Source organism: Ovis aries, chromosome 15 (genome assembly GCF_016772045.2).
Source record: "Ovis aries strain OAR_USU_Benz2616 breed Rambouillet chromosome 15, ARS-UI_Ramb_v3.0, whole genome shotgun sequence".
Classification (NCBI taxonomy): Eukaryota; Metazoa; Chordata; class Mammalia; order Artiodactyla; family Bovidae; genus Ovis; species Ovis aries.
This window is the reverse complement of record NC_056068.1, coordinates 48,872,690-48,886,737: the sequence shown is the minus strand read 5'-3', so window position 1 is coordinate 48,886,737 and position 14,048 is coordinate 48,872,690. Positions and strand designations below refer to the sequence as shown.

Sequence of the window (14,048 nt, the reverse complement as noted above, 5' to 3'; positions counted from 1 at the left end):
CTAAAGCACAGAATATGCAACACCAAGAGTGATCGCTGAGGTACTGTCATGATGACCACCATATGCAAGATGAGGGTGTAGGAGGTGAGAAGCGGACAATATCCATGCTCAAACCTGAATCCAATGCCTTTAGGCCATAAATGTAGGTGACAGTTATACCAGAACAGGTCAGGTTTGTGTTATCCTGGTGGATACAGCATCTTAGGAAGAAGGGCAGGGAAAGGATGAGAGTCAGGTTCCTGGCCCCAGAGTCTGCCTATTGGACTCTGGAAACAGTAAACAAAGACGTCTATCTCAGTGAATGAGAAATGACATCCAGTAGCTAAGGTTGTGGTAAGAACTGAAGACTCCCAGAAGGAGAAACTATAAATGAAGAATTGCTGAGTGAAGTGGGCATCTATAACAACATAACAGAGATTAAACCATAATAGTCAGGGCACTAAGGAGGGTAGAAAAGGCCAAACCAAATTCCAGGAATGCCAAGAGAGTCAATAATTTATACATGGGTTCACAAAAGTGATAGTCATACTTAAAAATGCATAGCATCATTGAATTGCTTAGGGAAAAGAAAAGATGGGGATGACAAGTTGCTGGTGTTATTCAGTTACTAAGTCAAGTCTGCCTCTGACACTGCATGGACTGCAGCATGCTGGGTTCCTCTGTCCTTCACTATCTCCTGGAGTTTGCTCAAGTTCATGTCCAGGCATATAATTTATCTGGAATGACCATTAAAATAGAGGCTATGGGTATGTGCTGCCAGTCATGGAGGACTCCATGGTTTTGGCTCTGGAGAGAAATCTCAGATCCATTAGCTTATATACAATATACAATATTGATATTCAATATTCTGTTATTACTATCATGAACATTATTAGATACTCCTTCAGAACATATTTTCTGCCCAATTCTGACCACTGTAATTACTCTGATGTTTGTTTTTCTCATCATTTCTTGGTGTGTGTTACTATGTGATTATTATCTCCTTTATAGTCCTAAAATTTAGACTCAGTCTATTCGGGCTGTTGTAACAGACTGGGTTTAAAAAACAAACATTTATTTTTCAAAATTCAGGAGGTTGAGAAGTCCAAGACCAAGGTGTGGGCTGACTGGGTTCTTGCTAAGGGTCCTTGTTCTGGGTGTGCAGACAACTTTCTTCTCTCTGTGTCTTCACATGGTGGAGAGAGATCATCTCTCTTATGTCTCTTCTTATAAGGGCACTAATCTTATTCATGAGAGCTCCACTCTCATGAGCAAACTTCCTTCCAAAGACCCCATCTCAAAATACCATCACATTGGAGATTAGCCTTCAAAATATGAATTTTGAGGGTGGGGGGTGGGATCACAAAAGGGGCCTCCAAGGTAGCACTAGTGGTAAAGAACCTGCTTGCCAATGCAGGAGACATAAGAGACACGGGTTCAATTCCTGGGTTGGGAAGATCATCTGAGGGAGGGCATGGCAACCCACTCCAGTATTCTTGTCTAGAGAATCCCATGGACAGAGGAGCCTGGAGAGCTACAGTCCATGGGTTGCAAAAAGTGTGACTTAGCATGCACGCATGGGAGCACAAATATTAAGTTCACAGCACAGACTTTTTTTTGAATTATTTCTTTTTAATTGGAGGATAATTGCTTTACAATATTGTGTTGGTTTCTGCCATACATCAACATGAATTTTCTTCTGTTTTCTGGCAGTTGATTGCCTTACATCTTTCCTGATATTACAGGAAAGAGATAAAAATTGAACTGAAGCATACAAAATGAAGAAAAACAATCTCTTTAAGAAATAGTCTTATCTAGAAAGATGAAGCTGTGTTGATTAATTCACTCATTGGTTCCTTCATGTGTTGATTTATTCAATCCATATATATTAAACCTTTATTGCAGTTCTGTGCATATTGTATGTGTGTGTGTGTTGTTTATTAAGGCTAGACATCGACATGAGAAAAACATCTTGCGAAAAACAAAATATGCATGTGTTTCTCTCACTTTTCACCCCTGTAATAACAGGATAATGGAAGAAAGAAATTAAATCCCTTGACTAGTTATTCAGATGATGGATGATTACCCTAAACCTTAACTACCTTCTAAAAGGCTCAACTATGATTATTGTTTTGCTGTTGTTCTAACTGGAGAACTTACCTCAAGCTCCTAGAGTGTCTTCTTTTTCTTAACTTTGTGGTATGCTTAGGAAGAAGCCTCATGAAAAGTTATTAACTGAGGCATAGGTATGTGTATCTGCAAGTCTGTTGCAAACGAATAAAAGTGATACTTATGATAAAGCAATTAACCAAAATGCAAATTTAAATATATATAAATCTTTAATCAAATTCCACTGACTAGAGGAATAAAAGATGAAATTTGTGTACTCTTTTGGATTTTTTCCAAGTAATAATAGGCAATATTTGCTGAGACTTGATAACACTTCAGGAACTGTGTTACAGAGTTAAATAAATGCCCTCATTTAATCTTCACAATATTCCTATAAGGAAGGTAACATAATTATTTACATTTTCATCCTGCAACTGAGGAAACTAAAGAACAGAGAAATTGAGTAATTTTCCCAAGGTCACACATGCTGTATATTGCATAATTTATTTCATTTTTATTGATAATTGGGAGATTGCTACTTTTCCCTAGTAGTGGTAGTGTTAGCCACTCAGTCATGTCCAACCCTTTGCAACCCCATGGACTATAGCCTGCCAGGATCCTCAGTCCATGGGATTCTCCAGGCAAGAATACTAGAGTGGATTGTCATTCCCTTCTCCAGGGGATCTTCCTGACTCAGGTATCAAACTCAGGTCTCCTGCATTGCAGGCAGATCCTTTACTGTCTGAGCAATAGGGACAGCTAAAATAAAAAATATCTATGGGTTTTATGCCCCAAACTTCTCTTTCTCTAAACTAATCCTGCTGAAAACCCCTGCGTGATTTTATAAACTCAAACTTCTTAACAATGCGTTGGCGGATTTGCTTGGTCTTGATGCTGTAGACAATGGGGTTCATGAGTGGTGGGACCAGCAGATACACATATGACATGAGGAGGTGTACAGTGCGGGGCAGATGTTCACCGAAGCGGTGCACAAGAGATAAGCCAATCATGGGGATGTAGAAGAGGAGCACAGCACAGATATGCGAGACACAGGTGTTAAGGGCCCGAAGTCGCTCATGGTGGGAGGCAATGCTTAACACAGTGCGGAGGATAAGGGCATAAGAGAGGAAGATGAGCAGTGAGTCCACACCAACAGTGCAGGCCACGACAAAGAGCCCATAGATGTGATTGACGATAATGCTAGAGCAGGCCAGCTTCATGATCTCTAGGTGTAGACAGTAGGCGTGGGCCAGCACATGGGAGTGGCAGTACTGGAAGCGCTTCAGGAGGAATGGCAGGGGAAGGATGAGCAGCGCACTCCTGAACACTGAGCTCAGCCCCATCCTGATGATACATGCAGGTGTCAAGACTGTGGAATAACACAGTGGGTTGCAGATGGCCACATAGCGGTCAATGGACATGGATAACAGGACTGAAGACTCCACCAGGGACAAAGTATGGATGAAGAAGAGCTGAGTGAAGCAGGCAGGGATACCAATTTCTCTGGCATCAAACCAGAAGATGCCCATCACAGTGGGCAGTGTAGAAAGGCAAAGGCCCAGGTCTGTGAGGGCAAGCATGGCCAAGAAATAGTACATGGGTTCATGGAGGGTGACATCAGTACGGATGACATGGATGATGGTAAGGTTGCCTATGATAACTGTCAAATAGATGAAGCAGAAGGGAATAGAGATCCAGCCGTGGAGATCTTCCAGACCTTGGAAGCCCGTCAGGAAGAAAGTAGCTTTCTGGAGGCTGCTATTATATAGGATTCTCATGACTTCATAACCTTGAATTCACCAACCTACAATATAGAATGGGATTTCTGAAGAATGACAGGGCTGAATGCTCACTCACCTATCTTGGGGGTCAGTGATCCAGGAAGGATCTGCAGATGATTTGGCAAAGAATTGGGGCACCTATCTATTAGCCTTTTCTGGAAGGTCTAGGAAGGTGATTGTCATAGGTGATTTCTATAGCTCATGGATGCTGTGTGATTTAGGCTTATGGTGATATGTCCCTCTGTATTGGACTCTCAGTAGTTTAATGAGGTCACCTCAGATGTCCCCTTTTCCATATGTTCCTCCCTGAAAAAAAAAAAAAAATCTCCAATTCAATCAGCAAAGCGCTTAAAGTGGCACCATCTATATGTGGAACTGGTACTATACACACCATTCTGCATAACTGTCTTCTAGAATCAGCTGCATATCAAGAGCCTTCAAACGTATTTGTAACCTGGCTGGGGACTGTCTTTCATTCCACAGTGCCTGGCCCTCGGGGGAATGCAGGGGAAGCATTGAGTAAATATTTGTTGGACTACTTAAGCTTGTAACTTGTGACCAGAGTGATCCCTTTCCTAAATTTACACAAAACCTTTGATGGCTGAGGAGGCAAATATCAATGTGCAAATCTGAAGTCTGGAACTGAGAAATGTCTGAAAAGGCAGTTTAAAAAAAAAAAAAAAAACTTCTAGGACAGGGTGCTTCAGGGCTTAGTTCTGAGAGACATTAGGAGAGATGTGTGTTTCTGTCATCAAGGTGGTTAAGCTGAGGCTAGATGTAGAAATGGAGATACGGAGGTGGGAAACATTAGCTCTACAACAGTGATACCAAAGACAAACCTGAAATAGTCAGGAAAAGCCTCTAATCTCTAGCCTAAGGAAAGTCTATCTTAAGGCTCTCAGAGCGAGCTGTGCCTCTGGGGTTTGGATAATATGACACAGAGGTATAGGCCTGTCCTATAAAACCTGAAACCAGGCTCTCCCTTACCTCTGCCTTCTGAACTTTTATTCAGTTATGTTTATTGTAAGCCACACTCTAATGGGTTCTATGTATATTAATGTAGTGTGACTAGTATATTATTTATCACATGCATGCTGCTGCTGCTGCTAAGTCGCTTCAGTCGTGTCCGACTCTGTGCGAACCCATGGACGGCAGCCGGCCAGGCTCCCCCATCCCTGGGATTCTCCAGGCAAGAACACTGGAGTGGGTTGTCATGTTCTTCTCCAATGCATGAAAGTGAAAAGTGAAAGTGAAGTCGTTCAGTCGTGTCCGACTAGTAGCAATCCCAGGGACTGCAGCCTACCAGGCTCCTCCATCCATGGGATTTTTCAGGCAAGAGTACTGGAGTGGGGTGCCATTGCCTTCTCCATCACATGCATAAAAATCTTAAAATAGCTAATGTTTAATATGTTATCTTTCTGTCACCTTCCTAAGTGCTTAGAGTTTATTATGCCATTCAACTCTCACAATGATCACATTATCAATAGATAGATTCTATTTTAAGCAGCATATTACAGGTGAGAAAACCATAGCTCAGAAAGATGAAATGACCTGGGTAAATTTACGGAGCAAGTAAGGGTTGAGTATGGAATTCAAACTCTGATCGGGTATTCCAGAGTCTACATTATTGTCTTACATTATATTTCCTACTACTGTACTGTACTAGTACTGTAGCCTACTACTACATAGCACTTTAGGTCTTACAAAAGTCAGATAATTTTTAAAAACATCAAAAAACAAAACAAAACTATACCAAGATATATGTATCGACAACCATTTCAACTATGTACATGACAGATGAGAGGAAATGTGTTCTGGGGACTAAGCTCAGTTGGGACATGCTGAATGTTAACTTAAAAAGAAATTTTTGGGGAGATTATCTAGAGGGTATTATAGGTAGTGATTTTTGCATTGAGTGGAGGCTTGAGTTATAGGATATCTCCCAAGAATATGCAGAAAATTGCTAGGAGATGCAGTGTGGAAGAAAAGACAAGGCTCCGTTCATAATACTGGAAACTATTTTACATAAGAGTAGAACATAAAATTAGAACTAGAAAAGAGACAGAGATTGGAGAAAAGAAATAGGATAAAAATAGTAGTGTATAATGTTACTGAAGTCAAATCACTACTGTTGACTAAGAAAAAGAGATGGTGTAAGATGCGGGTTTTTTGAAAGGCATTGCACTTATGATGGTGAGTTCATTATTGATTTTTCAGAGAATATTTCCATAGATTGGAGAAAGACCATACAGGCTTACACTATCAGTGAATGGGCAGGAATATGTAAGAAGTGTATGTTACTTGTAATTTTCCTCCAGGAAAAAATCTACATGATAGGTGAAGATGGGATATTTTAAGGAAGAGAGATGGAAAGTTGAGGGTACTCTTTCAAAAAAGCTTCTTCTATTAATCAATAAAGTGAAGAAGCATTGAACGGCTGAGAATAAAGAAAGACAAAACGTCCATGCCAAGATTTTGCCATTCAAACTACAAATCAAGTAGTAAAACAGATAATAATGCAATAATTAATATAATACTGAAATTAATGTTGTTTTATGATCCCAAAGGAGAAACAAACAAACAAACAAATATAAAGAGGCACTTCTAGCAAACAAGAGAAATGCTGGAGAAAAGTGGAGACTTGGAGAGAAGACGGGCTGTGAAGGAAGAAGGGAATATCATAAGATTTGAATAGCATGCTGTTGGTGGCACAGACAACAATGCAATCTGAGTCCAACACTGTGAACATTGATGGAAGAAAAATAATTTCAACAAAACCTTAAAAATGAATGATAATAAAGAAGGAAAATTTTTCTGTATGTTAAGTGGAGATACAAATAAGAGTTTAAACATATGACTTTTCAGCCAGCAGACTCAGTCAAGCTGGTTTCCATCCATTCCACATGGAGAGATTTCAGAGAGTTTGAGAAATAGAAGAGGTAGAAACCATCTATTTCATCATATATCTCCAGACAGAGAAGCTTCACTCTGCCTGCTTAATGAAAAGTTGCATCCGTAGTATCCCACACCAATTATTATCTCCACTTCCTCCAGATTAATGGATCAGAGAAGTGTCAGCTGACACTAGACAACATCATACACCCTTGAACCACCCTTAAGCTCTACTTTATTGGTGTAAAGGGATGTTGTCCTAGAGTCTGCAGCAGAAATAGAGAAGAGATGGGCTAAACAGATTTCAATGACATCTGACTCCCTCTGTCTCTTATTCTTTTTTTTTTCTTTTAATTTTTATTTTTACTTTATTTTACTTTACAATACTGTATTGGTTTTGCCATACATTGACATGAATCCACCACGGGTGTACCTGCGTTCCCAAACTTGAACCCCCCTCCCACCTCCCTCCCCATAACATCTCTCTGGGTCATCACCATGCACCAGCCCCAAGCATGCTGTATCCTGCGTCGAACATAGACTGGTGATTCGATTCTTACGTGATAGTATACATGTTACAATGCCATTCTCCCAAATCATCCCACCCTCTCACTCTCCCTCTGAGTCCAAAAGTCCGTTATACACATCTGTGTCTCCTTTGCTGTCCTGCATACAGGGTCGTCATTGCCATCTTTCTAAATTCCATATATATGTGTTAATTGCACACAATGGTATTTACAATGATCAACATCTTTGTTGGTGACAGTCTGCAAAGTTACTCTGAAGGACAATTACGACCTCATATTAGTGTAAAGTGTTACACTAAATATTGGTGTTACAGAGTATGACCAAATTCATTTTAATATTTCATTATCATAATACAGTTTTAAGGTAAGCAAAGTAGAGATCACTATTTTAGTTTTAAAGGTAGAGGAACTATTAATAATATTCCTGAGGAGGAAAGAGATGAAAGGCAGCAAGAATTAAAATGGACGATGAAGATGACTTTTACAGGGTCACAGACAATGACAAAGTGAGGACTGACTATCCCCAGGCCATCTGCTTCTCAAAACTTCCTTGACTAATTTTATGATTTGATTTGGAGATTCAGAAGTAACCAAGATTGAGAGTTCAGTGTCTGATTCTATGTTCTCCAGTAATTTTTCTTTTTCTTTTTTTTTTTTTTTATTACATACCTGCGCAGCAACAGCTGGAGAGAAAAGTGAGTTGGGTATATTACTTCCAGTCAGAACTCAGGAAAAATGATAGTTCAACTATAAGATTTCCTGCTTGAAACACAGGGTTCTTTTAAAGAGCCCAGCAGCTTCTCCCTTGGGGCCTCAGCTGAGGTTGAAAATTCCCTGAAGAATTCTCAAAGCACTTGGCTAGAGAAGGAGGCTATGAGAGGCTGAGAAACCCTAATCTTGTATGTAGGCAAGGGATATATTCAAAAGGATGTTTGTACTAACAGATTTCATTTTCTGAAATTGTGTAAGAAAGCACTAGCTCAGATTGAAGAGAAGTATTACACAAGAAAATGTTTTGATTCAGATTCAGATAAAACATATAGTTGACCCTAACCTTATCTCTGATACTTTATATCCAGCAACCTAGGACATATGACTTAATGTCCAGAGAAATTATGTCCTTAGGTTAGGAAGCAACAGTTAGAACTGGACATGGAAAAACAGACTGGTTCCATATAGGAAAAGGACTACGTCAAGGCTGTATATGGTCACCCTGCTTATTTAACTTATATGCAGAGTACATCATGAGAAATGCTGGACTGGAAGAAACACAAGCTGGAATCAAGATTGCCAGGAGAAATATCAATAACCTCAGATATGCAGATGACACCACCCTTATGGCAGAAAGTGAAGAGGAACTAAAAAGCCTCTTGATGAAAGTGAAATTGGAGAGAGAAAAAGTTGGCTTAAAGCTCAACATTCAGAAAATAAAGATCATGGCATCTGGTCCCATCACTTCATGGGAAATAGATGGGGAAACAGTGGAAATAGTGTCAGGCTTTATTTTGGGGGGCTCCAAAATCACTGCAGATGGTGACTGCAGCCATGAAATTAAAAGACGCTTACTCCTTGGAAGGAAAGTTATGACCAACGTAGATAGTATATTCAAAAGCAGACATTACTTTGCCGAATAAGGTCCGTCTAGTCAAGGCTATGGTTTTTCCTGTGGTCATGTATGGATGTGAGAGTTGGACTGTGAAGAAGGCTGAGCGCTGAAGAATTGATGCTTTTGAACTGTGGTGTTGGAGAAGACTTTTGAGAGTGCCTTGGACTGTAAGGAGATCCAACCAGTCCATTCTGAAGGAGATCAACCCTGGGATTTCTTTGGAAGGAATGATGCTAAAGCTGAAACTCCAGTACTTTGGCCACCTCATGCAAAGAGCTGACTCATTGGAAAAGACTCTGATGCTGGGAGGGATTGGGGGCAGGAGGAGAAGGGGATGACAGAGGATGAGATGGCTGGATGGCATCACTGACTCGATGGACGTGAGTCTGAGTGAACTCCGGGAGTTGGTGATGGACAGGGAGGCCCGGCGTGCTGCAATTCATGGGGTTGCAAAGAGTCAGGCATGATTGAACGACTGAAATGAACTGAACTGAACTGATATCTAAGAAAAGGAACCTCTTCTCTCTTTTTTTTAAAACACAGACCCTGATACTATTAAGTATTCTGACATGTTTTAGAGTCAACTGCTAACGTACTTTGGTTTGCATTTAGGGAAAAGGATAGTCCTTATCAGCCTTCAGTCTTTTTAACATTTTTAAAAAAAATTTTATATTGAAGTACAATAGATTTAACAATTTTTTGTTAGTTTCAGGTGTATAGCAAAGTGATTTAGTTATACATATATATGTATCTGGGCTTCCCTGGTGACTCAGATGGTAAAGAATCCACCTGCAATGCAGGAGACCTAGGTTCAATCCCTGGGTTGGGAAAATCCCCTGGAGAAGGGCATGGCAACCCACTCCAGTGTTCTTGCCTGGTGAATCCCAGGGACAAGGAACCTGGCAGGCTACAGTCCATGGGGGTCACAAAGAGTCAGACACGACTGCGACTAAGACACACATACATGTATCTAGTCTTTTCAAATTCTTTTCCCATTTAGGTTGTTGTATGATATTAAATAACAGCTTTCAGTCTTTTTTTTCTTCAGTTTTTTTAAAGATCTGCCTACATCCACTTCTTTTTAAAAATTATCTATTTATTTAATTTTGGCTGTGCTGGATCTTTGTAGCTGCACGGGCTTTCTCTAGTTACAGCATGCGGAGGCTACTTTCTAGTTGCGGTGGGCGGGGCTTCTCATTGCAGTGGCTTCTTTTGTTGTGGAGCATGAGCTCTAGGCACTGGGACTTGAGTATCTGCAGCATGTATTCTCAGTAGTTGTGGCTCCCGGGCTGTGAAGCACAGGCTCAGCAGTTGCGGCCCACAGGCTTTGTGGCTCCAGGCACGTGGGATCTTCCCAGATCAGGGACTGAGTCTGTGTCCGTTACATTGGCCGGTGGATTCTTTACCACTGAGCCACCAGTGAAGTCCCCAGTCTTCACTCTTAAACTATAGGTTTCTTAATTATGATTGACCAGCTTCTTTTAGACTGATTTAAACAATTGGAGGAAAGACCTCAACAGGATGGCTTACACAATGGATTCTCGGTAAGCATCATTATTAAAACAACTGGTAGAGTGATTCTAGTTCGCCAAAAATGGGCCTAATGTATAGTTATTATCTTTGTTTCTCAACCAATTTGGATTTGCGTTTCCCTGATGATTAGTGATGTTGAACATTCTTTCCTATATCCTCTGGCCATTTGCATATTTTCTTGGAGAATTATTTATTTAGTTTCTCTGCTCATTTTTTAATCAGGTTGATTGTTTTATTATTATTATTGAGTTGTGTGTTCCTTATGTATTTTGGAGATTATCACTTATTAGATATATGTGTTGCAAATATATTCTCCCACTATGTAGGTTGCCTTTTCATTTTGTTGATTGTTTATTTCGCTGTGCAAAAGTGTTTTAACCTGTCCTTCCACCTCTTGATTTTTCTTTTTTTTCCAGTTGGGAAGATCTTCAGGTGATACTTTCCCATTGGCTCATAGACAGACTTCCTAATGGAGTTCACTACATAGTCATCAGGGACCACTGCCCTTTAATAACCTCTGAGAATTTTATCTGCCCTTCTCCTGATATTTTTCCTCTTTTCAGTCATGGAGCTTATGATTTGGTGCTTTGGATGCTACATGAGAAATAAGTCACTTTTGTAGTTTCCTGCACAGCTGGGGAAGCTGGGTGTCAAGTCAACCATGCTCCCTTTCCCCTGCAGGGGAAATCAAGGGACTGAGAAGGTCTCACTTTGCTCTAAACTTAGCTGTTTTAGGAAGGGGTGATTCATAGAAAGTCTAACTGTTCTTCTCATACACTCTAGGACATTGAAACTCATATATTTTTTGCTCCAATGGCATGCTGGAACTCTTCTGGAAATCTGGACTTCCACAAAGCTCTCTCATTCATGGGGTGTCTACCCCAATCAATGTTTTCCAAGTGCTAAAGGACCAAGGCCCAGAGAGACTGGAACTAGTTCATAGCTCTCTTGGAGACCACACCATATAGCAAGGTCTGTCTGCCTATTACGGATGCATGGCTGTGTGACCCATCTAGGTTCCTTGAAATGTGGTACTGGATTCCACAGAAGCACTTTGCTGTTCATGATGGGTGGTTAATTTTTGTTTTTGTTGCTTGAGGGAGGACAAATAAGAGATGCCTTATCCCACCATGATTTTAAAGTCACTCTAAAAATCAATCAGTTATATAAGTTGATGCTAAAGTCACTCTAAAAATCAATCAGTTATATAAGTTGTTTAAATAATGTTATTCCAAGTCATGATTCAAAGATTTTGAACATGTTTTGGGTTCACATTTTATTCTATAAAACATGTTGTCCTATTGCAAATGCTATTTTGAATTCAATTAAGGAGCTCAACATTATATATACATTAAAAAATTTACATATAAGAAGTTCATATTTGTTAGGACAATAGTGTGGTAAAAACAATGCTCTTGAGAAATTAGGAAACTGCTCACAATGTTCTTGAGATAGTTGTGGTGCAGACATAATTCATGACTACATCCAGGCAATTCTTCCAGCCTATTTTCTTTTTACATATACGTTTAGAATAACTGAATTAAGAAAATTTTAAGACAAATCTGATGTTCAATTTAAAAAGAAAGAAAATCTTTAGCATTATAGTGAAAGAATAATCAGCATTCTCTTTTACTGACTAATCGCTTTCAATCAGATTTTAAAGCTAGGTGAGCCTCTGAAGGAGTGTTTGGTAAACCGGAATAATTTGGTGTTGAGTTCAGTTCAGTTGCTCAGTCATGTCCGACTCTTTGTGACCCCATGGACTGCAGCACACCAGTCTTCCCTGTCCATCACCAACTCCCAGAGCCTACTAAACTCATGTCTATTGCATCGGTGATGCCATCGAACCATCTCATCCTCTGTCATCCCCTTCTCCTCCTGCCTTCAATCTTTTCCAGCATCAGGGTCTTTTCAAATGAGTCAGTTTGCATCAGGTGGCCAAAGTACTGGAGTTTCAGCTTCAATATCAGTCCTTCTAATCCTGTAGGATGGACTGGTTTGATCTCCTTGTAGTCCAAGCAACTCTTAAGAGTCTTCTCCAACACCACAGTTCAAAAGCCTAAATTTGTCAGCACTCAGCTTTCTTTATAGATCAGCTGTCACGCCCATATATGACTACTGGAGAAACCATAGCTTTGACTAGACAGGCCTTTGTTGACAAAATAATGTCTCAGCTTTTTAATATGCTATCTAGGTTGATCTTCCCAGAGAACTCATCCTTTAAACAATTTTTATATTTTTGTTCAAAGTAGGTTAGACATCTTTAACCAAAGCATTGAAAAATTACAGTATCGAAATTTTATTTTTGGTTTCCTTTAGCCAGCATAAACCATTGTCTAATTCAAAGCTTGTAAACAAAGCTTGTACAAGGATAGAAATTTATTTACTTTCAGAGAAAATTTCATGTTTGAAATAATTTTTGTTTAAAATGATTTGATTGGCCAACCAATATTCTAAAAATATTTGCTAATGAATATATTTTAATGTGTATTATGTATGAGATTTCATATGAAATATGTATATAAAATTATAAACAATACAAAATATGTATATATGACATTCTACATACAATTCCATTTTGTTTATTCTCAAAAGTGTCTGATCATTTACTCTAAATGTTTTAGTTATTAAACAAAATATGTTTCAAGAAATTTTAAAAAACTAACAGAAAATATGTGCAGACAAAAATTAGAGGTAATTATCTGATAAAGTTGAAGGCGATTAATATTATTTAGAAAAATATGCACCAGAAAGGTAAATGCATACATATTACATAAATGCCAAAAAAATAGACTATTGCAAATAGTTATTTGAGAAATGCAAATCATGTTCAATAGTGGTAATCCCATCAACGTACATGTCAGTTTATGTTGTATGAAAGAAAGGATTCACAACCATTGCTAAAGGTCTGAGTGAACTATTGGCAGTTAGTTCCTGAGTTTTTAAACATCCTTCAGTAAGCACAGCATTCCCATTTGGCATTTTCCTGACTCAAATGTAGGTAGTACAGTCTTTACAGAAATACGTTTACCTACTAATACTAGTTGCCTGAAGGACTAGAGTGATTTACACATGTCTGATAGATAGAAGAGAAGAGGAAAAGAAGAGCTAAGAAACAAAAAAAAAGTTTCATGCATTTAACTATACATGCACACAGATTCTTAAATCAGATAACATGTATACGGAGCTTTGGAGTTCAGGAATTAGATATATAAACTGCATTATTATGAATTAAAAAAGGAAGAAACACTCAGTCTTTCCTCTAGTATACTTTTATTAGCTAGGAAAGTGAAAGTATGGAAACTAAATATTTTTATTTTAACATAGGCATTGTTATAGGTAAGTTCTCCTATTTTATTGGCATGCATTTTAAAATTCAAGAAGTAGAGGCTTCTAGTCATCATTGATGTCTTGAATTTTTAGATGTTCAATCTGAGAAAAAGAATGGAAGTAATTTTCTCAAGATCTCAGGGACACTGAGGGTACTAAGTATACTCAGTATTAAAGCCATTTACTCTATGAGTTCTAACCATAAAACACAAGATGATTCCTCTAGATCATGCTTTCCCCCGGCTATACATTCAGTTTATTTACTTACCACTTATAAGTTTATTCCCTTTC

At 39.0% G+C, this 14,048-nt stretch overlaps 1 protein-coding gene across 1 annotated transcript; it reads right to left on the bottom strand.

Annotated features, from left to right (window-relative positions):
• Positions 1-2,900: 2,900 nt before the first annotated feature.
• On the bottom strand, positions 2,901-3,866 carry LOC101108773 (olfactory receptor 51G1). The gene has a single exon (XM_004016250.4). The coding sequence runs from the start codon at positions 3,864-3,866 to the stop codon at positions 2,901-2,903; it is 966 nt and encodes a 321-aa protein (XP_004016299.2).
• Positions 3,867-14,048: the final 10,182 nt, after the last annotated feature.

Excerpts from the sequence above, each read along its gene's own strand:
- LOC101108773 (XM_004016250.4), bottom strand. The coding sequence starts at position 3,866 with ATGAGAATCCTATATAATAGCAGCCTCCAGAAAGCTACTTTCTTCCTG.